At 38.5% G+C, this 25,081-nt stretch overlaps 1 protein-coding gene across 11 annotated transcripts in view; it reads right to left on the bottom strand.

Annotated features, from left to right (window-relative positions):
- The window catches only part of ARID1B (AT-rich interaction domain 1B), a 557,650-nt gene extending 543,431 nt beyond the window's left edge, over positions 1 to 14,219 (bottom strand). For 10 of the 11 annotated variants that reach the window (XM_056818981.1, XM_056818980.1, XM_056818986.1 and 7 more), the window contains exon 1: positions 12,444 to 14,219. In XM_056818981.1, coding sequence (XP_056674959.1) covers positions 12,444 to 14,093 — 1,650 coding nt within the window. In that variant the 5' untranslated portion in view covers positions 14,094 to 14,219. The remainder of the gene's footprint in view (positions 1 to 12,443) is intronic. The other variant, XM_056818982.1, reaches the window with a different exon arrangement.
- Positions 14,220 to 25,081: the final 10,862 nt, after the last annotated feature.

The following is a 25,081-nucleotide window of genomic DNA, read 5'->3' as shown; positions in this document are numbered from 1 at the left end:
CTTCCAGAAACAAACAAAAAAAATACTTCTTATTTATTATACTTTTTATCTCAGAAATAAACATGTTTCCCCTGCATTAAGTATACAAGTGTTTATAATATTAAAAAATAAATAACAAATAAATGAAAACAAAGGTTCAATCATGATTGCTTAAAACCAAGTAAGTAGAGTTTGTTTTCCTAGCTGTGTGACCCTGGGCAAGTCACAACCCCTCCTTACTACTCTTCTGTCTTAGAATCAATTGATTCTAAGGCAGAAGGTAAGGGTTTGGGGGAGGGGAGGGTCAGTTGTAGGTAGGTAAAAATGGAATGAAAATTGATGAGATGGGCTCTAAAAGGAAACCACAAATTTCAGAACTTGGGTTTTTTTCTGATCCTCCACATCAGCTGAGTTTGTTTTTTTATCCCCTCCTAGGTAGGAGAAGCTTCCATGTCTGCCCATATACTGCCTCCATGTGTTATCTCTACGCATTCCATTTGAATCCAATTTCCTGGCATTACCTCTGCCCAGGTCAGGGATGAATGGCTGTCAAGTTCCCAGAGGAATAAAAAAGAAAAACCCTTTCTTCCTGAGGCAGCAAGTTTCAATTCACAGAGCACATGGCTAATCTGCATATGTGAAGGTCATGGCACTTCAGTCAAAGAGGTTAAGAATGGAACAGCTCACGTAAGGGGCTGTCTTAAACATCTTGGCATGATGCCCAACAAGTGAGATTGTTGAAAAGCAATAGATAGCTTCTGGCAGCAGCGAAGGGAAAAATATTTTGATCATGTGACACCATGCAAACTAACCAGTTTGCTTCCAGTGTGAAACTTTTACCGATTCCCCTCCCCCACTCCCCCCAATGGGCTCACTCCCCCCGCCAATCAAACCCCGGCTGGGAGCTTCCCTGAACTGGTCAGGTCCCTTCTCCATTCGCCCCCTCCCCCCACCCCCACTGCAGCCCCTCCCCAACAAGATGCTGGGAGCGCCACTTTAACGAACTGAGGGCCAATTTAGCCAAATACCTCAACAGGGCATGATGCCCTTTGAGACAGGTTCTCAGCTCTAGAACACACAAATGCTGGAAAGCACACACACACACACACACACACACACACACAAATATTGGAAAACACATGCTAAAAACACGTTAGAAACACAAATACATACCAGAAAGCACACAAATACTTAAAAAACACACATATGCCCATAAATACTAAAAAACACACACAAAGTGGAAAAAACACAAATACTAGAAAACACATACAAATGAGTAAAACACACAAAGACTGTAAAACACATATACAAATACTGGAAAGCATATATAAAGACTGAAAAACGCACACATTAAAAAACAGACTGTAAAACATACATACAAATACTGAAAACACATGAACACTGGAAAACACACATGTGCAAATGCTGGAAAAACACATGCATGGGGACTGGAAAACACACACATACAAATACTGGAAAGAAAACACACACACACAGGACCAGAAGAAGATAACTTGTACTCAAAGAAAGCTCCACTTCTCAGGTTGTACAGTTGTTTCTAATAAAAATCATCTGTCAAGAAAAATTAGTTTTTCATTGCTAATTCAAAACTCTGCTGAAATTACACCAACTCTGGTGCCTAATGCTCTTACTTCACATTTTTTAAAGGCCAAGCTCTCCACATACAAAGTGGCTTTTCACTCCTTGGCTCCACCAATTAAGTTTAATTATAGAATAAAAGGTAAAATGCCCATGGTTTTTTGTGTGCTTTTTGCCTCCCTGTCAAGTGTCACAATGAAGAGGAGGCATGGAGCCCGTCTCACCACACACAGCGCATAGTGGGTGAAAGGAGAGAAACAGGCCCTGGGAAAGCGCAACTTAGCATGTTTTAGCCTGTTTCTGGCTTTGGTAACTCACGCACAGTTGTATAAAAGCCAGGTAGGACAATAAAGTAAACTAGTATTACCACCCTTTAAAAAAAGCAGAATCTTAGCAAACATTGTGACTGAAACTGGTGATAAGCCCAAGAAACAAACACTATTTAAAAGCTTTTTGGTAGGTAACAACATAAATTCCATTTTGAAGCACATATTTTAAAAATATATTAAGATTCTTTCAAGACATGGGTACTTTTTGCAAACCCAAAATTACCAAGAATTCTACTGGAATATAACAGACTACAATTCCATCCAAATTTCTCTTTGGAAGATGAAAATGAAACAAAAAAAATTACAGGAATACCAAAATAAGTCACGTGGATTGCTCATTCTATTATTGATAATAATTTGCAAAATGCTCAAATAAGACATCTTTGTAGAACACTAACCACCACATATTTTAAATACTATACTCAAGTTAAGTTCCCTAGGCCTCTCCAGATATACCCAGCACCTGACACAATGCCTTCTTTGCCTGTTGTTGGTAAGCCTATTCTGCATCTAATGACATTAATTTGAAATTTTTATTTCCTCCTTTCAGTTTTTTTACTTAGGAAAAAAAAAGGCAAAGTCTAAAGATCCACAAACACTTCACAAATATGATCAGCTTCTTCTGAATAGACAACAAACAAGGTACAATTGCATCATGTCACTGCAGAAGTAACTTTCCCTGGATTTAGAAACAATCTCTAAATTTTACCATATTTTTCTAAAGATTGAGCATCCACAGGTTGAGTCCCTTCCCCAAAAAACTAGTAAAGACTATCCCTTTACCATTCTAAAGAACACTAAATTCATCATGTTTTCACAGATCTCTAGGCAAAGTTACTAAGCCCTCAGCCATTCCATTGGCTCTAAATCTTTCCAACAGTGAAACCTTCCATGTAAGCAAAATTCCTCTTACTAATAGTATGAGGCAATTTCCTTTAGTTGAGGATTGTCTAAAGGTAATACCGCACAACAGAAAACTTGACTTTAAATGAATGCCATTACCATCAACATGAAACCAATTTAAAAGTCTCCAAATTTTTCTGATCTTCTACCTACAAAAAAGTCATGTTTCTGGCTGAATATGCTAACAGAAGGTGATACTATAAGTCCTCAATAAATTCATCAGGAAAATGAAATTTTGGTGTGAATATCAGTTGATACTTTTCAGATATTTCTTAATTAATAGGTGCCAATGGGTAAGGTCAGTGAGGACGGAAAGATGGCATGGAGCAAGGTTTGAATGATACATTACAAAAGACTTCATCCTCCTATTTGAGAATTATAGGATGTACAGTTAAAAAAATGTATTGCCATCTTCCATATGACTATTGTAAAGGGCTGAGATAATTCCAAGAATTACATGCTTGAATCCTCCATATCTAAGTGTCTTACTACAATAGATGCCTCATATATATAATGATGAAGAAATTAAAATTTAATCCTAAAATTATAAATGTCAGATTAACAAACACAGCAGCCCTACACTGTATAAAATATACCTATTTACAGTATTATTCCATTCAGCTGTCTAAATTACATAAACTGCTTAGATACCATACAAGAGAATTCCAAAGATTAATCAATTTTTGGAGTTTAGGAGGCCTTAGATAGCATCTCATTCAATGCCTTCATTCTATGTAAAAGAAAACTAAGATCCTCTAGAAATTAAAGAACTTAAGCAAGATGATAGTCATCTAGTTAAGTGGAAGTCAGGATTAGAACCCAGATCTCTGGATTATCAGTCCAACCCTCTATGATTCTATTTTGCATTAATGTTCTTTTTTAATTTATAAGATTTTATATCTGTAGAAACTCACTATAAATAATCTATTTGTTTCTTAAAATGACACCTACTTTATTAGAAAGGTGCTTGTTCCAAATTAAGTGACAATGTTCTGAGGTTCTTAGTGTCATTGAAAACTCATGGGGAAATTTGAATTTCCTAAAGAAAATATAAAGTAGAAGTCAAAATTTTTAAAAGATTTCAAAATAGGCTTTATAAATCAAGACAATCACTGAATTAAGAAATTTGATCTTTATAGTTTTTATACATTAGATGATAAATTCTGAAAGGATTTTGGAAATATGCATGATTCTTTCAAAATTAAGTGGGCCTCACCACAAAAACAACAGATATTAGAAGATTTTTTAAAACATTTAATCCTTTACATTAATCACAGCTATCTCCTTTCATCATATAGAATCAGGTATTCACAGGGTAACTAATTTGTGCTTTTGCCAGAATACATTAAAAAATCACAAATAATTGCCTAAATCTGGAATAATTGTTAACTTTTCTTATGCACTGTTTAAAGGTTCAAAGGGGGGGGTGGGAGCCCACAATTCAAAATTCAAAAGTCAGGAGTTTTTCTCCTCTTAATTTTTACTGTTTTTCCTTTTTGTGCATTATACTTTTCTGTGGCAAAGATTACTAGAGGAATATTGTTAGAGATGAAAAACATCTACTAAAAATCAATGCGAAGGGGGCAGCTGGGTAGCTCAGTGGATTGAGAACCAGGCCTAGAGACAGGAGGTCCTAGGTTCAAATCTGAACTCAGACATTTCCCAGCTGTGTGACCCTGGGCAAGTCACTTGACCCCCATTGCCTAGCCCTTACCACTCTTCTGCCGACTCCAAGACAGAAGGTAAGGGTTTAAAAAAAATCAATGCAAAACACCCATCTATGATATACTTCTTTTGCCCTGAAAATAAAAAAGGACACAGTTTGTATCAACTATATTGCTAATCATACATCATTCAAATGAACCAATTCTAACTAGAACAATCCCATTATCATTTTAATAGACTATGACCCAGGTAGGAGTTTAATGTAGAAATTCTTCACATGGAATAACAAAAATATTTAGTTATATGGAGAGCATTTTGAAAATTTAAAAACCCTTTCCTATACATTAATTTGAAACTCAAACAACTCTACGAGATAAATATTACAGTCAATGTTATCCCATTTTATCAATGAGGAACCTGATGGCCCATGGAATATAATAGCCCACACAGCTAAGTGTCATCGGGGCAAGATTTGAACCCAAGTCTTTCTGACTCCAGATCTAATAAGGACACTTTTAGGAGAAACCTTCTTGGTACTGGCAATACCCAATACAGACTTGGGTACATAAATGTAACCAAGCTTGCTGATCAATCATCTTAGTACAGATACTTATTAAGCCTATGCCTGCCTCCCAGATATGAAGGCAAAAAAAAAGGAAGGTTTACATTAAAAGAAATCAGCTTTTAAAGTACAGACTCTCAGAAATAGTTTATTTTCTTCATACTCACTGTGGCAAAGGGTTTTTAATTTGATGCACATATCTGACAGCAGAAAGACAGGCCTGCATTTCTGCCCCACCAGCAGCTAAAATAGCATGCCAATGTTTTACACAAAGAATATATTCAACAGAAAACTGACTTGAATCTAAGTAAGAGTCCCTTTGAAGCTCCAATTTTTTAAAGTTAGGAAACCAGTCATCTTTTAGTAGCCTTCTATATGCAAAGCATTCCTACAGTTTTTCAAAAACCAAAAACCACTAAAAGGGAGCTGGGAAAGAGAGGGAAAAGCAAAGGAAGTAACAGGAAAATACAGGAAAAAGAACATATATACATGTACCTAGATATCTAAAACACACACACACAAAAAATGAAAATTGTTTTTAAAACAACAACAACCTGTTAGTACAACCTAAAAAAATAGTCTGAAGATTGGGGTGGGGTGGGGGGAATGAAAAAGGGGGAGGGGCACAGTAACCACTTTAATGATTCAATTCCACAACGTTTTTTCTACTAAATCTTAGGTTTCTGCAGTTTCTATAGACAGATTCAAAAGACATGATCTCTTAAAGTTTCAGCAAAATACAGTGGCAGCAATATGACCCTATGATTTATAGCACATCAGTATAAAGCACCAATTAATTATGAAAAATTTGTGCTGCTTCCTAAGAGATCTGGGGCTTCTTCAAAGTGAGAATGAAGACCATTTACAGTGCTAGTGTCTCCTCTGAAAGAAATTAAGTTATTTGTTACTGAAGAGGAAAAAGGTTCTTGATTATAAAAACAAATTATTTTACCTATTATATGTTAACAGCTCATATCATTACGATGAAATACGAAGATTGGGAAGGAAAAAAAAGGCATTTTTTTCCAGCAACCCATTACAGGGGAATAAAAGTGGCATTGTGTTTTAGGATTTTCTTCTAGATCTTCATCAAATAAGGCTTCCTTTCCAGAGTCATCTAATAAGGAACGACTTCCTGTCTGGTTCTCGGGATTCTGCTTTTATCAAGGCCCCAAACGAGAAGCATCTCTTACAAAAGAGCGTCAGCAGAGGCAGAATCTTAGTTTAATTCAAAATGATTGCCTTGCTGTGACATATCTATTCCAGACTCTGCTGCCATCCATCTAATTTTATTAATAAAGAGTCAGTATTTGTATATAGAATAGGTGAATATGCCCAAATTTGGGGGAGATCCAGCTCTTTAATGCCATTCAAAGAAATGGTGAATTTCTTCCATCTGGCTTTTTTTCTTTTTTTGCCCTAAACATGGTAGCATTTTAATACTCTTTAGATCTATTCCATGTAGAGGAATTATTATAAAACTTTTGTGAATATAGGCAGAGGTTTAAATCTACACATTTTCTTAGGAATATATTTTCCTCTTCTCACCAAGTTAAACAGAGTCTACATTTTTTAAACTATCTTTTGAGAATCCTCCACTAGGCCTATTATACAATGCTCCATCTCAAGGACCAAGATTGCTTCTAGAGTTGAAAGCTAAACGAACAGACCCCAAGCTCCAGCTCTTCCAAATGTGAAAGGCTTTTGAGTTCTAGCCAGTGAGTGACACGCTTCACATCTTGGTCAAGAAACAGCCTAGCCAAGCTGGCTAAGGCACCTCCCTCCCCCAAGCTGGCTGTAAGGGGCGGGCTTTTTAAAGCCGGTCAGAAATAACTGGCCACCAGCAAAATCAGTCATTTGCTGAAATGACTTCTGTTTCTTTTAAGATCAGACCCCAAGCACAACAAAGTTTCAATCGCTTAAAAAAAAACCTGTTTATGTTTACAAGCATCAAACAAAGTTGTACAATTACTCTCTGCTTTCTAAAGATAGAAAATAACCAAAATTTGCTGGACAGAAAGATAGAGAAAAGATACCATGTGAATTTATGTAGGTTTCATATACTTAATTCAGTCACAGAATAACAATATTGACACATTAAATTAAAATGACAGGATAACCCTCTTGCTATGGAGTCATCTCTAAAGAGATTTGGTTCACCATCAGGGGAAGAATGAAATAAAATAAAAAAATCCACTCCCTGAATCTCCAATTTTATTTTATAAATTTTGAATGATTTTTTAAATCACAAAGGTATACCAGAAATTTAAAATTATAATTTATTCAAATACCCAAACCAACCCTACTCACACACACACAATTACTTTTATGTAAATAGCCCCTATATTGAAAAAGCAATATTGTATAAAATGCTTATATCTACAGTGCAGAAATATGTTCTGGTTAGTTAGCAGTTCTGCCTACTCCATACATCTCAACACTACAGGGAGCTACAGCCTGAGATTCTCAAGCCTTAAGCATGCATCCCCAGCAAGTGTGGTAACACTGCTTTACATATCCACTGAGAATCTGCTTTGGAAAAAAAAAAAAACTCCTGATAAATGGCCCATTTGAACAGGCACTGAGACTGCATACCTCATGTCCAAAAATCCTGAAGACATTTATGCAACCCAAGTATTAACTACAGATTTCTTTTTTTTTTCCTTTTTATGTCACAGGCAGCTTTACAACATCCATACTGAAAACTTAAACATTAACAAAATTACTCAGTAGATGTTCGGTGTTATTAATATGCAGCCATATTCTCCATAAATTTGTTGTTTTAAGTAACATAAGACAGTTCTGTCAAACACCTGCTAGCAGCCCCAAATTTACAAATCTACGCACATCCGAAAATGAAGCACAGGTGGAGTGTTGAGTCCTCTTTCCCACAAATTTGGATCAAAGCACCATCCATCCCATTAACTGTTCAGCTGTCAAAAGTCTGGTGGCAAGAGTGATAAAAGCTCGCAGACATGTGGGAAAAGGCAAATATCAATGCTAACATTAATGAACTGAAGTTCAGATCCTTAAAACCATCTTGCAACTAAGTAGCTCCATTGGGTAAAGTTACACAATTATTGATTAACCCCCTCCTCTTCCTAGTGGAAGTAAGCAGAGTAGTAAAATAGATTTGACTTAAGTTTGGATTTTTTTTTCCTGTTATATATTATCCTTTATTATTTTCATTGTGATGATCACTATTTCTAAGGTGAAGAAGTCAGGAAAATTACTTTTTTTACTTATCTATCTCCACACAGTAAGTAGAAGGAAGGCATAAAACTAGAAGTGAAAATACAAATCTATTCCAAGATGCCCTTTAAAACTACGCCCATTAAAATCTGATAAGTTATTAATAATTCTTATACCAATTGTCATAATATACATTTGGCTATATGCTTTGAGAAAGTAACCAACTTCAAAGATTTCTATCTAAAACTGAATGTGTCATTTGCACTAACTTCTTAGTAGTAACAAAGATAATAAACCTATGTAAAGAAATCTGCATTCTTGGTAGTATTCAACATTGGACCTAGGTAAAAGTTACTGCTCTAGCCACAGGTTTTTGAAATCATTTCTATTCTGGTAACCTGAATTTGAGAAAAATTAGGTACAGCATACACTCATCTGCTACAAATTTACAAATGAGACTAAAATAAGAGTTAAGATTTCCTATTGTAGACTCAGTCGTGGGGGTATCAGTTCCCTGGAATTTACTGCCAGGTCTGCATAAATATTTGTGCTATATGACTTGAAAAGGTCAAAATCAAAAGAAAAATTTTGCCAATGACATCACTTACTCAAAATTAAAAGACCCAGAAACAGTTGTTATCCCAGGCATATTGTACTGAATAACTGGAAACTATACCATATTAATTACGAGGACTTGAATTTAGGGGAGGGGGTCATGTACTCCAAACAGGCCTCTCCTATGAATTACAGTATCCATTCCTTTTCTCTATACCAAGAAATAATAAATGTTTGTTGAATGACTGAAAAACAGATGCAAAAAGTTCATTTCAGCATTTACTGTCATGATATTAAAATGAGGAATTGAGAGGATTAATGGTGGAAATCTTTTCACCTAAACCTATATACTTTTGGTAAAACCAATGGGCAAATGTCCCCACCTCAGAGTTTCACTCATTGTGACCTACCCACTGATGACCTTTTATTTCTATGGGGGAGGGTGTGGGAGTGAGAAGGAATGAAGGAAAAGGCCCAGTGAGCAAAGCAGATTTCCTATTGATTCATGTTATATTTTATAAAACTAAAGTTAAATTAGCATTAATTAAATCCAAGACAAATATAGACAGTACATAAATCTAATGTATATGGATGAAGGAATAGCCACATTTATGTAAACTGATCAATCCAGTTTCTCACACAGAAATCCAAAAAATTAATAATACAATTAAATAGTAAAACATCCTATTTTACTTTTTGGAAAAAGGCATCTCCCAGAAACAAATGTCTACCAAGCAAAAAAAGATATGCCACACAAAATCCATTTTGCTAAAAACAAAAATGAAACTAAAGTACCAATTAGAAGCCATAAGAAATTTTCATCATAACACAATTTAGCTTAATATATTTTATAACATGTATATAATATGACAAATGACTTATTATAAACATCATACGAAATACTAAAGAGCAGTCCTTGCTAGAATCCTTACAAGACACCCTTAAAAGAAATCTGTAGCCAGGAGACAAGTCATAATGCCATAACTATATTTTCAGTGTGAATTAGTATACAACATACATATATATCCACATATAATTTTAAAGTATTCCCAAGAGACATACTAATAATACGATGAATTTATTTTCATTCCAATAAAAATAAAATACTTGTAATTTCTGCCATGAATAGCACTCAGAAGTAACATGTATCTACATCTGTCTCTATTACAGTAGAGTTGTTTCTAGCTTCTAAAAGCTATTAATTTTAAGCTATCTCTTTAAAAACAGATTTGCTTTGTCAGCTTGCTTTTATGAAATTATATCCATGTAACATCCTTACAACCCTTTTTATCAGTAAAACTCTCATTGAAAAATAGGTGGGAAAAGCTATTATCCTTGAAATTTCTATTTTCCCATCAAGAATAAAGAAAATATATGCTAACATAAAATAAAATCTTCCTGTAAAGATATATAGGTTGTGAATATCAATGTCTGGTCTGTCAAAAGTTCTCACTATTATTTATTAAGTTGAGTCTATCTCTCACTCTGATGACTATCTTTATTTGAATACAACCCTTTTTGCTGACCATCATTTAAACACTTCACCAAAACTAACTGACCTGGGTAAAAATTAAAATTGTATGCAATGGCATTTATATACATAGAATTCTAATCTCAAAAAAAACAAACCACAATCTAATATATAAAAGTCCAAAGAAAGAAAAATGAAAGGAAATGTACGATGTAGTTTTTCTTAAAAATTTCCTGTAAGCAATTTAAATTTTTTTTAAAGCTCAAGTTATCTGGTATACCAAAAAAAATCAGATGAAAACTAACTCCTGGTGCCTTTTGATTTTTTTTTTGTTTTCTTCAAAACTGAAGCAGAATGCTTTCACTGGAGAGGATTCACACAGAAATTAATAATAATTTTTTTGAGCAATGCTTGAATGTCCATTCCTTTTCCCTTACAGCATGTTATTTTTACAAATGATTGTGTCAATCTTCATTGCATATTTACTAGTCAGCCCAAACTCCTGCACAAATACCCCAAATAAAAAGTCTTCTGTTGTTCAACACTAAAGTGAGAACCATATGTGTAAAATAATCAATTATGAAAGCAACTGAAATTAAACCTTTAGTGTTGCTATATCTTCAAGGTTAAAATCCGATTACTCTAAGATATAAAAATCTGCTGTGATACAACTCAAATCATTAAAAAGGTAAAAAAGTAAAAATAAGTATTGCTTTAATATTAAGATATTCTAATAAAGCATTTTCCTATTAAAATTCCACTTCTCTAAATCAAAGTCTATGATAATAGCAATGCATATAATACAAAGTCACCAAAGCTGTTTTTTTTTCTTAATGCAAACAGCATAGGGATTTCTGTTGATGTTCATTTAGTCCTCCCATTTATGAATAATAATCCTTTTAACTTAAACTCCTAATAGTATTTAGCCTTGCATCGGCTAGTAAAACTGCTCAGTTATTATTTGTTGCAAGAATTTTTGTGACTGTACTGCTCAGCACTTCTATTTACATCAGCAGTGCTAAATGCCCAATGGTGAGAGGGGAGCCAATCAGATGGCAGATTAGATGTCAACTCAGAGGCAGCTGTCTGGAGACTATTACAGCCAGTTTACCTCCACAATTCAAATTCCAAACCTTGCAAAGGAGATCAAGTCAGTCTTAGGCTCAGTCTCCTAGCAAGAAACAGCAAGTGTGCGGGCGCTCCCTAATCAAGCTATATGGTTTGGCTGGTGACAAAAAAAAAACACTCCCCCAAAAAGGAACCCCATATGAACAGGTTCCAAAATGATCCATTTCCTAGTGATCTGGTAACTTATTATTGTATTAAGCACATCAAATATATGCCTATTCAATGATCAAAACAAGTACCACTCATTAGAAATGGAGCCCTTGAGGTCAGTGTGTCATTTAAAATGTCAGGTTTCAAGAAACCTCTATGCCAAATTGTGGATCTCACGATTTGTGTTATGTAACACAAAATACTTTAATATATTTCCCATAAACCTAACTGAAATTTGGGGCTTGTGCTACCAAAACATTCAAACTCAAAAAAGAAATCAAAAGCAACTCCACAATGATCACGTAAGGTGTCCACAACTATAATAAACACTTTAATTGTCAACAAGGAAGCCTATTTTCCTCATTATTTCCAACTTTTAGCCTTAGGAGCAAAAAAAGGCTAATGTGAGCAAACAGGTAAAAAAAGAAAGAACTGTTCGTGCCTTACTAGATCAAAGCATTTAATACACAAGACTGGTCAAGATCCACTTCTAGAATTTACTAGCTTTTAGAAACACTATTTATTATAAAAACGATTTCAGTCGCCCCCACAGCTTTCTACAGCCTTGTTGTTCCCTTCCATTTTTATAAGACAAAGCTAAAAGGGGGGGAAATAACGTGTTAATCAACTGTGTACATAAAATAGCTGTTATTTCTTCAGTGAAACCACCTTCTAATGCCCCTGGACTAATCGGAGTCAGACATTGTGTGTTACCAAACATTTTCTAGTGAGGCAGCTAGGAGTTAAAATGGCTTTAGGAATCTACCCCCGCCTCCCTCCCGGGGTGGAAGGGAGGGGGGAAGAGAGGGGGGAAAAAAAGTAAATTAGAAAGAAACTAACTAAATCTTGCCTACATATTTAGGTGTATTTCAAGCCCTAGAAGAAGGCCCTGGTTTTTTCTAGTAGTTACCTGGGATCTGTTAATGGTCTGTCCAGTGTTTCCAGGGCTCATAGCTGGATGATTTCTTTGTTGTGCCGCTGCCCAGCCGGGGTTTGCAGTTCCATACTGGGAGCCCAGATCTTTGCCCATGCCCATGCCCGCTGCTGCCTGCTGGCTTCCTGGAGCTGCCCCCGCCGCTCCCGGCGCCTGGGACTGCTGCTGGCCTGGGGCATTAGGGTTGCCGCTGTAATCGGGGTAACTGCTGCCGTAGCTCCTCATCATAGGGCTTGGGGAAGTCAGCAGCTGATTGAGGGTCGGCGTGGCCCCCGAAGGGTGCTGGTTCTGCCCGGCAAAGCGCTGAAAACCTCCCGCGGCAGAGCTGGCAGCAGCGGCAGCCTTGCCCAGGCTAGTAGCTCCGCCGCCGCCTCCTCCTCCGCCGCCGCCGCCGCCGCCTCCTCCGCCGCCGCCGCCTCCTCCAGGGCCCATCATCATGTTGCTGCCCTGCTGCCGGGGGGAGCTCAGCACCCCGTAGCCCGAGGACGAGCCCCCATAGCCGCCGCCGCCGCCGCCGCCTCCCGCTGCTGCTGCTGCTGCCGCCGCTGCGGCCGCCGCCGCCGCCACTGCTCCTGCTCCCGCTCCTGCTCCTCCTCCTCCTCCTCCTACTCCACTACCTCCTCCTCCTCCTCCTCCTCCTCCTCCTCCAGCACCGCCGCCGCCACTGCCACCGCCTCCTCCTCCGCCTCCCGCGCCGGCCCGGCCGTAACCGGCATAATGGTTGTACTGGCTGTTGGGGTAGCCTTCGTGGGAGTTTTGCAAGGGGTCCATGCTGTTGGGGGGCCCTGTGGCGGCGGCGGCCGGGTGCATCATCCCCATCCCGGGGCTTTGTTGTCCGCCATGTTGATCAAAGCAAGGCCCGGCTCGGCTGCCTGTGCCGCCGCTCGCAGGGGGAGCGCTGCCATAGTAATTATTAAACTCCGAGACCCCCACCGCCGCGGAGGGGCCGCCACCGCTGCTGCCACCGCTGCCGAGGCTACCATTGCCGCCGCCGCCGCCGCCGCCGCCGCCGCCGCTGCTGCCGCCGTTCCCGGTGCTTTGGGGCGGCTGCTGCTGCTGCTGTTGCTGTTGCTGCTGCTGCTGCTGTTGCTGTTGCTGCTGCTGCTGCTGTTGCTGCTGCTGCTGCTGCGCGCCCAAAGCTCCCAGGCTGGGGTGCTCGTACCGGCCGCCCATCTGCTCCCCCATTTTATTCGGGAGCTCTTCTTCCTCGCCTGACTTGCTCAGCAACTGCTGCGCTTGGGTCTCGGCCTGATTTCCCAAAACACCGTCTTTGCCTCCTCCATGTTGCTGGGGCTCCATGTCAGGACTGGGCTGAGCAGAAGCACCAGCAGCAGCAGCAGCAGCAGCACCAGCAGCAGCGCCGCTGCCCCCCGCTCCGTTGTTGCTGCCGCCGCTGCCGACGACGACGAGGCTGTTGTTGTTGTTAGAAATTGGATGTTGTTGCTGCTGCTGCTGGAATTGATTTAGCTGTTGCTGTAGTGCATGATGGTGGTGGAGGAGATGGTGAGGATGGTGGTGGTGGTGGTGGTGGTGGGCATGATGGTGGTGCTGCTGGTGGTGGGGAGGTGCAGCGGGGGAATCGCCAACGTTTTTCAGTTTGTGGTTGGGGAGCAGCCCCGTCTCCATGGCCCGGGCAGACGAAGAGGAGGAGGAGGAGGAAGAGGAGGAGGATAAGACCTCGGCGTTCCCACCTTCCTTTAGAGCTGACTCGGACGAGCTGCTGCTGCTGCCGCTGCCGCTGCCGCCGCCGCCGCCGCCGCCGCCGCCGCCGCCGCCGCTGCTGCTCTTCGTATTATTATTACTGGCAGCCGCGGCGGCGGCGGCGGCAGCGGCGGCGGCGGCGGCAGAGCTCGCATTATTGGCCATGTTCAGTTCATTATGGTGGTGGAGGTGATGGGGAGCTACATTATTCAAGCCGCCGGTGCCGCCGCCGCCGCTAGTCCCATCGCCGCCGACCCCTAGCATGGATCCTGGTCCCGCCGCTCCGGCTCCCCCCCCGCCGGGAGATCCTGGGTCAAGTGAGCCGGCTACGGACGCAGAATGGGGTACCCCGATCACTGTGGTCTGCACCCGCCGGGGCTGATGCTACTTGCGCGGCCATGATCATTGCAACATCGCGAGTCAAATGTGCCCCCCCCAAGCAATCCACCCCCCCAAAAAAAAAACAAAAGAAAAGGGAGGGGAGAGAGAAAGAGGGAGGTAGGGAAGGAGAAAACAATAAAACACTTTTTTAATAAACAGCAACACTCGGTCTCTAGTCCACATACCCCCAAATTTTAAAAAAAATACCCCCCCTACCTTCCGCCTTCCCTCCCCCGCCCAAAGCCCTAGGTTGAGATTAGAAATGATAATAATATCTTACGGTCTATGCCTGTTCCTGCTGTGGGATTTCATGTTGAAAGTTTTTAGTTCAGGTTTAAATGAAACTTTTTTTTTTCTTTTCCTCTCTAACCCGGATATGGGTAAATACACGTCTGACTGAGCCTATCTGGCCCAGCATGGCATGAGAGAGAGAGGAGAGAGAGCTCTAACAACTATTATCCACTTCTCTCTGATTACTCCTGTGCACTTGCAAAACGCGGACTGGACTTCTCCCTCTCCCTCCCCCGCCCCCCCCCTTCCAGCACCACCATCACCACCACTCCCTCCAGAGCTGTAACTACCTTCTCCCGTCTCCTCCCGCTGCTCTAGCGGTGGCACACGGAGGAGACTCACCCGCGCAGGCACGGATGGGGGAGTCTTTTCTACAAAGCCCAGCAGCCGCTTCTAATGCAACAGCGTGGGGCAAAAGGGGCCTGCACTCTCCCCTTTTGCATCTGTTTCCCTGCCAACTAGGCATTAATGTGTTTGTTTTCATGTTTAAAAGGAACGATACAAAGGTGGAAAACGGGTCTGACTGGCAGACAAAAGAAAGAGACGGATTGGGGAACAAAGTTGTCTGTCTGGCTCAAAGGTTACATTGAGCTGACTAAAAATAAAAATATTTGGGCAATCTGAGGGAAAAAAGCATTAGCTATTTCAGAATTCATTATGTAATTTGCAAATGTTAACCCATTATGCTGTGGTTGGAAAGTTAGTCAACATAATTTCTACAACTTTGACTCAAACTATAAAATGAGCAGGATTAATGAATTTTTAGGAGGTTTGCAATGGACTATCCCATGTTTATTTTATAATAGCGCAGTACAGCTCTCTGTCTTAAAATGGTAGTGCTCTGGGCACAGGAATTGTTTGATCAAAGTTTCTTTACTAACCGCTCCCATCTACCTCTCAATTTTTATTAATATAATCATTGCCTGTGGTACAACTTGTTATATTTATATGCAAGACTATCAACAAGTAACAAAAGTTCGTTTCCTTTCTTGTGCCCATGGAGGGGCTTGCACCCCACAAATACACACACAACACGTGTGTTCTAATATTTATGTGAATAATTTTCAGTCATGCACACGTGTGTGTACATATAAACTGTACATGCTTTTTATGTGTTTCTATGCATCTGTTGTGCACACTCCCTGGTGCCTGAGTGCATACCTGCATTTGTGTATTTCTATATATACTCATATGTTCTTGCACAAATATATAAGATTCAGGTATGTTCTGTGTATACCTGTGATTGGCATGTGTGCATGCATACATATATTTCTAAATATACATGTACACAGGTAGATACCTTTCCATGCATGCATGCACACATACATACATATATTGTTGGTCACTAGAACAAACACCAAAATCTGAACTAGTTTTAGAAAGAAATGTATTAGGTCATCTGTCTGTTTCCACTAGGCACTTTTTGTCTCCACTCCTTAAAGGGGAACACTTAATTAAGTTGTGTAATGTTGTCTGATCCAAACCACTTTTAGAGGGAAGTTTAACTGCCAGTCATAACAGCAACAGCTCATGCTCATCCTCATCAGGACACCTGTGTGGAACCTTTCATCATGTTTCTAAAGTTAATGTGCAAAATAATCGTCTTAATATCAATTCACTGCCCAATGATGTGAAACAAAAGATATTTTTGCAGAGATGAGAAACCAAACAGCACCGAGTTTATATAAGATCCTCTAAACACAGATTAGTACAAATAGTTCATGCCCTGTTCTCAGAGAAATTATCATAATTGTTTTATAGCTTAAAAATAATTGAATATCATGATATTGATGTAAGAACTAGGGCAGTAGGTGGAAGAAAGTATTTAAAACTACAAGTTTCATTAGGCAATATAAAATTATACTACTCTAAAGCTAGCAATAAATACCATTTGACTACTATGAAATGTTTTGGGGGCTCTTTTTCTGCCTTAAAAAGTATGAGTGTAATTCAGTAGGATTTATTTAAGTTCCCGAAGTCTTCAACTGTGCACAAAAGTATTCCACTTTATTTCAAACACACTAGTTATTTTTGTTTGTTTGACCAAGTGTAAATATGTTACATGACTAATAGAAAACGATAGAGTGGAAAAAATTGGTGAGTAATTGTGGTGGGGGGAAATCAGGTGCATCCCCAAGGGTCATTACAGACTGTAGAAAAAACAAATTGCAATTCTATGCAAACCACTGGAAGGGGGGAGGTATATCATCTTGTAGAAGAGAGAATAACAGAACTGTAAGATGAATTCATGCCAAATCATTCATCAGCTTTTGCCAAGAGAATACTACATCTTTGTTACTGTGCCTTTTTGACATTTTTTTCCTGGATTTTCTTCTTTTCTATATTCAAATACATACTAATTATACACATTACACCATAAGTTGAATTTTTAAAAGTCTTTCATATGCAAATATAAATATATGTCTCTATGTATATGTTTATATGCATACATATATTCTAAAAATCCATTACATATTTATGGTTTTAGACATTTATGCTCACACTGGAGATATGTACACATAATCATTAAAAAAAGTTTAAAATCTGATAAAATGTATCAAAAGAAATCCAAATTATATTACCTGTACTTTGTGGTTTGTTTTCATAACTAACCCTGAGGGAAAATGAGTCACAAAGTTACTATTGACTCTTCTCCAAAAAAAAAAAAAAAGAAAAAGAAAGGTGGGGGGCATCTCATGTAGAAAAATCATGAAACTGGGAAGGTCCGAGGGTGTCAAGAAGTTTGTAGTTTTAAGTTCTTTTAATTCCATTTGCTTCAGCAAGTCATCTAGAAGATTGGAACCAAGAGGCTATAAAATAGAGGCCCTCAGCACAATGAAATCAGTCTGCTATAAAAGGCAACACATGCCAGTTTTTCCTCCCCAATGGCAGATGCCACACCCAAAGCAGACAGAAGGCACTGCAGTCTGTGTAAGTAAAGCACAATATAAAGCATCAAGGACTCAGTTTTGTCTCAGACCCTGAAGAATTTGCAGATACCTTTTCAGCATCCTGGCTGAAATGAGGAGAGCTTTATTCTCTTCAACTTGGGCTTTTCTGATGCCTCTTTCCAGAAAACAAAGTAAAAATCCCTAGCAGTCTTTATTAAGAAATCTCCTGTCTTAATAAACAAAACTACAATTGCCATTGATCTGTTAGAAAGGGATAAAATCACATTTTAAAGTCCACCAAAGCACAATTGCAACTTTGTGTGGTAATTGATACTGCTTCATTTTCTTTAATTTACTTACAGCCACAGTACAGTCCTCACCCTAGTTTCTTTTCGACAAATTAAAACACTAGTAAGTACTGCATTCATTTCTATGCTAAATCCCTTGGTTTTTTGGTGGTGGTTGTTTTTTTTTTGTACTCTTCTATATTAATTCCAACCCACAAAAAAAACATTTTAGCAATTTACCACTGAACTAATATACCATCACAACATGAAAACAGTGTAAATGTCCACTCTGTTGCAACTACAGGTTCTCCAGTGGGTCCCAGCATTTCTCATTTAAGTGAGGGTATTGCCCATTATTTTGTTATTATTCATAATTTATTATAAACTCATTTTTATTTACAAAACAGGAAAACCTAATCTTCAAATACTGCTCCTTCTGAATCAGTTTAAGGACATTGCCTAAAGCATCCTTTAATTTGCCTACATAAAGAACATTTGGGCCAGATGGTAGTTTTAGAATTTCAAAATTCTATTCTTTTAATGTTGTTAGTACCCTGTTAACTATTCTCTTTGGTTTCTGATTAGTCCTTTTTTGCTCTGTTGCTTGGTTTTTCAATGACTCTATACATTTACTACCCCTCATATTTTTACATGTAATTGGGAGTGATTTGAAATAAGGAACTGTTAAGGTTTTATAAACAGGAATTATTAAAGAAGAAAGCTTTGAATGCTCTCTTTCCTCAAAGGTTTATAAAAAATTTTCAACGAATGGAGTTTATAGCATTTCCTTACTAATGTTCAAGGAGGCATTTTTTTTTTTAAGTATCAAGCGATTGTCTTTTTCATGTATAAGCAAAGAGTACACATGAATATTGGATATTTCAGCTGTTTTATATAAACCAGGCAGGTTACTAGTGGCCTATAAGTTCATATTTTGAAGGCATTAAGTAGACCTTGAAAAATATCTGGGTAGAGACAAAATAGCAATTTAATTAAATCTAGAAACATGTCACCTAGGCCCATTACTAATGCTGCTTCTTCTAAGTCTTGTTTTTCTCTACCATCATCATTATTATTATGGTACTGATAAGCATGGGTGGAGTTGGAGAATAAAAGTGTGTGGGCTAGTTAAACCTGAAGTTCAGAGTTAGGGAGACCTGCTATACAGGGAGGGGTGCATACCAGCATGGCAGGCGCCAAAGCTTAGCTCTGGCAGCCAATCCACAGCTCTGTTCTTACATTTAAACTTCTCAGTCTTAAGACCCTCAATTGAGACAATATATAGCCCTCCATGGTCCTGAAAGGCCAATGGCTAGGAGAAAATAGTAAGCTGCCTTCATTATTTGACTTATTCACAGCCATATCTTGATTCCATCTCCAAACTAACCCTGTCTTTGACTCTACCTCCGAACAAAGATGGAGATGGACCACAACCACAGGACACCTGTAGTGTCTGAATTCAACAATGGACCACTTGGTGTTAATGGTGTGGCCAAATTCATATAATCTACATGCTGTTACTCTATCCAGAATATGAATGAAAATTAAGCATAAGATAATCTTTATGCATTTGGGGGGGATATAGTAGTGTCAAAAAAAAAACCTTACTAGAAGCACAGCATGTCTATTGAGATACATGTAGACGATGGCATATTCTACTAGAATATGTTCCATTTTTCCCAAAGCTCCAGTTGTGTCCATAATGTTCCTTGCAAACTAGACAACTAGCAATTTCTCTTCACAGTAGCTCAAATTCATACAGCACCTTGCAGTTAGAAAATGCTTTATATACATAATTGCCTCTGATTCTTACGACAGCCTTGCGAGGTAAGTGGTTCCTTATTTTCTGACAGTCATGGTTTTCCCACCCAGTTTCTCGGATTCCTATGTAAGTGGTATCAAACACAACTAGAACCAGAGCCACTTAATGGTGCATAAAGATCTCCATGGACTACATATTAACTTAGAAAACCACATATGAATATTATCTATATTCTATTGGTTTTTATTTTATGAAATATTTCCTACTTATATTTCCTACTTATATTTTAATCTGGTTTCATGTAATTGCAGTAATGCTGCCTGCTTTCCTTTAAAGTTTAATATCTCTATTCTAAATCATGCCCCCCTTCAAGATCACTTTAGCCCTAGAACTCACACTTTGTTAGTATCCTCTGCCCCGAGACCCCATCTCCCTCTGATTGGATGGATAGAGAGACCTCTCCTAGAACCTCTGTTTAAGGATGGAGACAGATCAGCTATCTCTTCATCTCTGGTCCACTATATTCCTCAGGATTTCTCGATCATGCTTTTGATCAAGTGCCTCCATCCTACCCCCTCGCCCTTTCTGATTCCTTAGCATGTTGTCTTCCCTGGTTATATGTTATGCTTCTTCAGTGCAAGGACTATCTTTCTTTGTAAACCCAGCACTTAACAAAGTGACTGGCACATAATAGGTGCTTTACATTAATCAGATAAACATTAATAAATATATATATAACAATAAATAAACAGTAACATAACCTAATAATATATAACAAAACACATAGTAAGCAAATATTAATAAATATCTATTAAATGACTGATTACCTGGTTTACTTCATTTTGCTCCTTTCTCTGACCTTGATTTATTGTTATTATAAAGAATCATTTCTTGAACACCTACAGCGTAAATTTATCCAGTTTCCTCTTCTGTGATTTGGAGATATTGCACATATCATCAATGTACATTTGATCTGGACCTATTACTTAATCAGTGTTCAAAACTCACTGACTTAGAAAATCCCTTCACCTGTCCTCAGCATCCACTCATGTGCATAGAAATGCCTAGACTGCAGAGAGGTTAAATGACTTGTTTAGGATGTACCAGAAGCAGAACTTGAACCCAAGGCTTACAGGCTGGTCCCTGGTCCTCTATCCAGGGTGCTATTATCTATTTTCCTGAACTCCCCATTTGTTACTGCTTCCCCTAGAAAATTACTTTGAATTTCTATCTGTTGATGTTGTCTTCTCTACTAGGTTGTAAATGTCTTTAAGGCAGGAATTTGATTTTCATCTTTGTATCTAGTAACAGTGCCTATCACATAGTAGGCATTCAGTAAATGCTTATTGATTAATTAATTGCTATGCCATGCTGCTTCTCTATCATACATCTCCATATATACCTTACCACAGGTATGATGATATATTTAATGCATAGGTAAAATTTTAATGTAGAAAATTCCTCTCCAGCATCTATAAAAACAAACATTTGAATAATAAACTCACTCATGGTAAAAGAGTATGAGCAGGTACAGTGTATGAGACTGCAATCTGGAGGTCAGGATCATCTCATTTGTCTGGGATGATTTCTCAGTTCCACCTGAAGGTCAGCCTCTCCCCTCTACCTGTGATTCACAATTTTATTGTATTTTTTAATAAGGTTATGCTTATCAACTACAATAATAAGCCAAACAACAATAATCATTTATACACATTAGAGTAATATATTCAGGATTTTCATTTCACCCCACTTATGGTCAATTGTTCTGTTCCTAATTTATTACGATATTCAGTGGCAACCTCTGTGTCCATTAATGACTGTCATCAGACTTCTCTGGTAAGAGCCAAGGTACAAAAGGGCTTGGCTAGATTTGATTCTAAACAAAATCAGTCATTTTCATTAGGGAATGTATCCATTAATATTTTTTTCAAGTGGTCTTCTAGTTCTTGAAGCCCTGCACTTGGAGGATGTCACACAAATCATTTTGGTTTTGTCTTAGTTTATTATAGACAATAGATTGTCCAAATTACAGCATTTCTCTGTAAGGCTCAGATCTACTATGTGATATACTCTGATCTGACAGCATGGATTTGTTTTTTTCCCCATTAAGCTACTCAGTGAGTAGAAATTCCATGCTACCCAAGAGGCATCTTAATATACGGTGTTCCCCTTTTGGGATTCCTTGGATAATGCATATAACAATGGGCTTGGATACAGAAAGAACCGGGTTCAACTCCCACTTTGCATGCTAGCTGTATGACTTTAATTTAACTAAACCTCAGTTTCCTTATCTGTAAAGTGAGAATGATATGATGAAATGATATGAATGAAATGAAATGATAGAATGACCTATTTCCTAGGACTTCAGAGATCAAATGAAATATAAAAATAATACAATATTATATAAAGTGCTACAAAAAATGTGAACTACTTTAGTAAAGAAAAAAAAAACTGGAGGCAGCTAAATGACTCAGTGGATTGAGAGCCAGGCTTAGAGAAGAGAAGTGCTGGGTTCAAATTTGACTTTATACACTGGACAAATCACTTAATTCTCATTGCTTTGAGCTTACTGCTCCTCTTGGGAACCAACACACAATATTGAGTCTAACATAGAGGCAAGGGTTTAAAAAAAAAAAAAATCTAGCCAGAGCTCCACCCCCTTCCTTTTAAAAACCTGTCTCATTTCTCTTCTCTGGTCCCTTGCCTTTGATAAGTTCCACTCCCTGATCGGACTCACTGTACCCACCAATCTGGATGCTCTGAGCTCCAGCTCCTGACCCTTTTTCTGCTATATTTTGTCCATTTTTTGTGCCTTCTCTCAAGTGAACTCAAATATGACAGTATTTTTAAGGCACACAGCACACTGCCTGGCACACAGAACACGTTTAATAAGTGCTTGTTCACTTCTTCCCTCCACTTCTCTCCATTTCATTCTCTTCTCTTCACTTCACATCCTGAACCTTAACCCAACTCTATTCAAAAGGACTAGGGAGTTAGGGGATACTCTCCCTAATTACAATGTACATAGTTTGTACTATATACATAGTTTCTGTCCTGAGGGTTTTCCCTCTTAGTTGAATTCAATTCAATAGATATTAACTGAATGGTTACTGTTCATCAACTAATTAATTAGCCTACTATGAGCTAGACACTAGACTGAAAGCTATACATTATGGAGAATTTGCCAACTTGGCATCTGCCTTCAAAGATAGTAGTAGGCAGCTAGGTGTTAGGCTCAGAGCCAGGAACCTGAGCTCAAATTCAGTCTCTGAAACCTAGTAGCTAGAAGATCATAAGCAAATCACTTAGTCTCTATTTGCCTCAGTTTTCTCATCTGTAAAATGGCGATGATAAGAGCGCCTCCCTCCAAGAGCTGTCCTGAGGATCAAATGAGATAATAATTGTAAAATGCTTAGCACATTGCCTGGCACATAGTTAGCATTATATAAATGTTATATTTTTATTTTTAAAAAGCTTACTCTTCTAGGAAAAATCATAATAATGGTGGTTATGGGAGTAATGTCAGTGTGAGGATAGTTTACCTTTATATAGCCCTTAAAGATGTTCATAGCATTTTGTACTCATTATTTCATTTGATCCTCAGAGCCCTGTGAGGTTGAGAGCTATCATTATCATCCTGATTTTACAGATGATGAAACTGAGGCTCAGAGAGAGGTCTTATGACATTTCCAGTCACAAGCTTGTATTTTCCATGCCATTTCGTGTTCTGTACACAGTAGGCACTTAATAAGTACCTTCTGACTGATGGAGTGTTTGATGCTTAAACACATATATTCGATTAAAGCCATTATTAGGATTCTTTTCTTTTTTTTTTTAAACTCCTACTTTCAGTCTTAGTAACAACTCTAAGACAGAAGGGCAAGAGATAGGCAAACAGGGTGAAGTGGCTTGCCCAAGATCACACAGCTAAGAACTGTCCAGGGCCAGATTCAAATCTATGTCCTCCCAACTCTTGACTTGGAACTCTACCCACTGTGCCACCTAGCTGTCCCTGATTTTCTAAATGCATGCTATTTCCAGGGTTAGAGAATTCATGTACTTTAAGTGACATCACAAACTCCTGAGTTTGCTGCTTTAAAATGGGGAGACATTTCCTATCTTAAAAATCAATGGTATCTTTTCTTAAATAACTCAGAAAACGCTTGTTATGACAACATAAGTATTGAATGGTATTCAGAGAACTGCTAAAGACAGCTAAAAATTCCTCAAGTCAAATTTCCATCCCACTTCTCTAGACAGGATTCCCTTGCTAATGAAAAGGAGTTTCACATCTCTAAAAGGTGCATAATGGTAGGAGAAAAGATGAAGACTGGCTTTTTATATTGTTTTACCCTTTAGCCATAATGGTAATAAGCACATAAGACCTTGTCTATACTAGCCCACTTATTGTAAATAGATGCTGGAGGTTGGTTTGCCACTGACCTCATTGTAACAATGCAGAAAATCCACCCTTTTACAGAAGCATCGCAAAACTGTTGTGATTTTGAAGCCAAACTAGGGATTCATGTGGAGGCCCTTGGATTATTTAAAGTGAAAGGTTTTTTTAAGTCTCATTTACTTTTCACCATATGCTGTTTATTTTTTGCATTCTGTATCGCCTGGAAAATGAAAATAGACTAGACTACTGTGTTCACTTTGGGGCACATCATTACCAAAGAGCTTTACACAAACTGGAGGGAGTTCAGAGCGGAGCAGCAACAGAGAGAGAGAAAAGATTTTAAGAGACTTGTATGTAGCTCAGCTGAGCAAAAATGGAAACAACAAAACTGCTTTCAGAGACTTGACGATAGCGGAATGTAGTGACCATATTCATAGGAAGAATAGATCTAAGTGGGATGATTTTAAGGCTTCCAGGAAATCCAATTACCCCTATGTCCCCCAAAGAACCCATTATCTAATAGTCTGAATATTTACCATTAGAGTTTTATTCCTTAAGACTTTGATCTCTACAGTATGTGAACCACAGTACTCTAGTAACACACCTATGAATGATAATAATTAAAATAGTGTACATTTATACCTTGACATGAACAGGTTTTGATAGTGGAAAGGGAGAGAAGTAGTATGTGAGATCCTGGAGGTGTAAGGGGGGGGGGAGTGTCTGTCAGGAATGTGGGGGGAGATCACAATAAAGAGAGACTAGGGTACATCAAATTTTTCCCAGATCATAATTTCTGCATAGGGTATTTACATAAAGGAGGAAAGAAAAAGTATTTATCATAAGGAAAAAGACTGAAATCAGAAAAAGAAAATTATAGCCCAAATCAGGAAAATGTTTCT

This window comes from Monodelphis domestica, chromosome 2, assembly GCF_027887165.1.
Source record: "Monodelphis domestica isolate mMonDom1 chromosome 2, mMonDom1.pri, whole genome shotgun sequence".
Classification (NCBI taxonomy): Eukaryota; Metazoa; Chordata; class Mammalia; order Didelphimorphia; family Didelphidae; genus Monodelphis; species Monodelphis domestica.
Note: the sequence above shows the minus strand (reverse complement) of the source record. Positions and strands in the feature narration are given on the sequence as shown.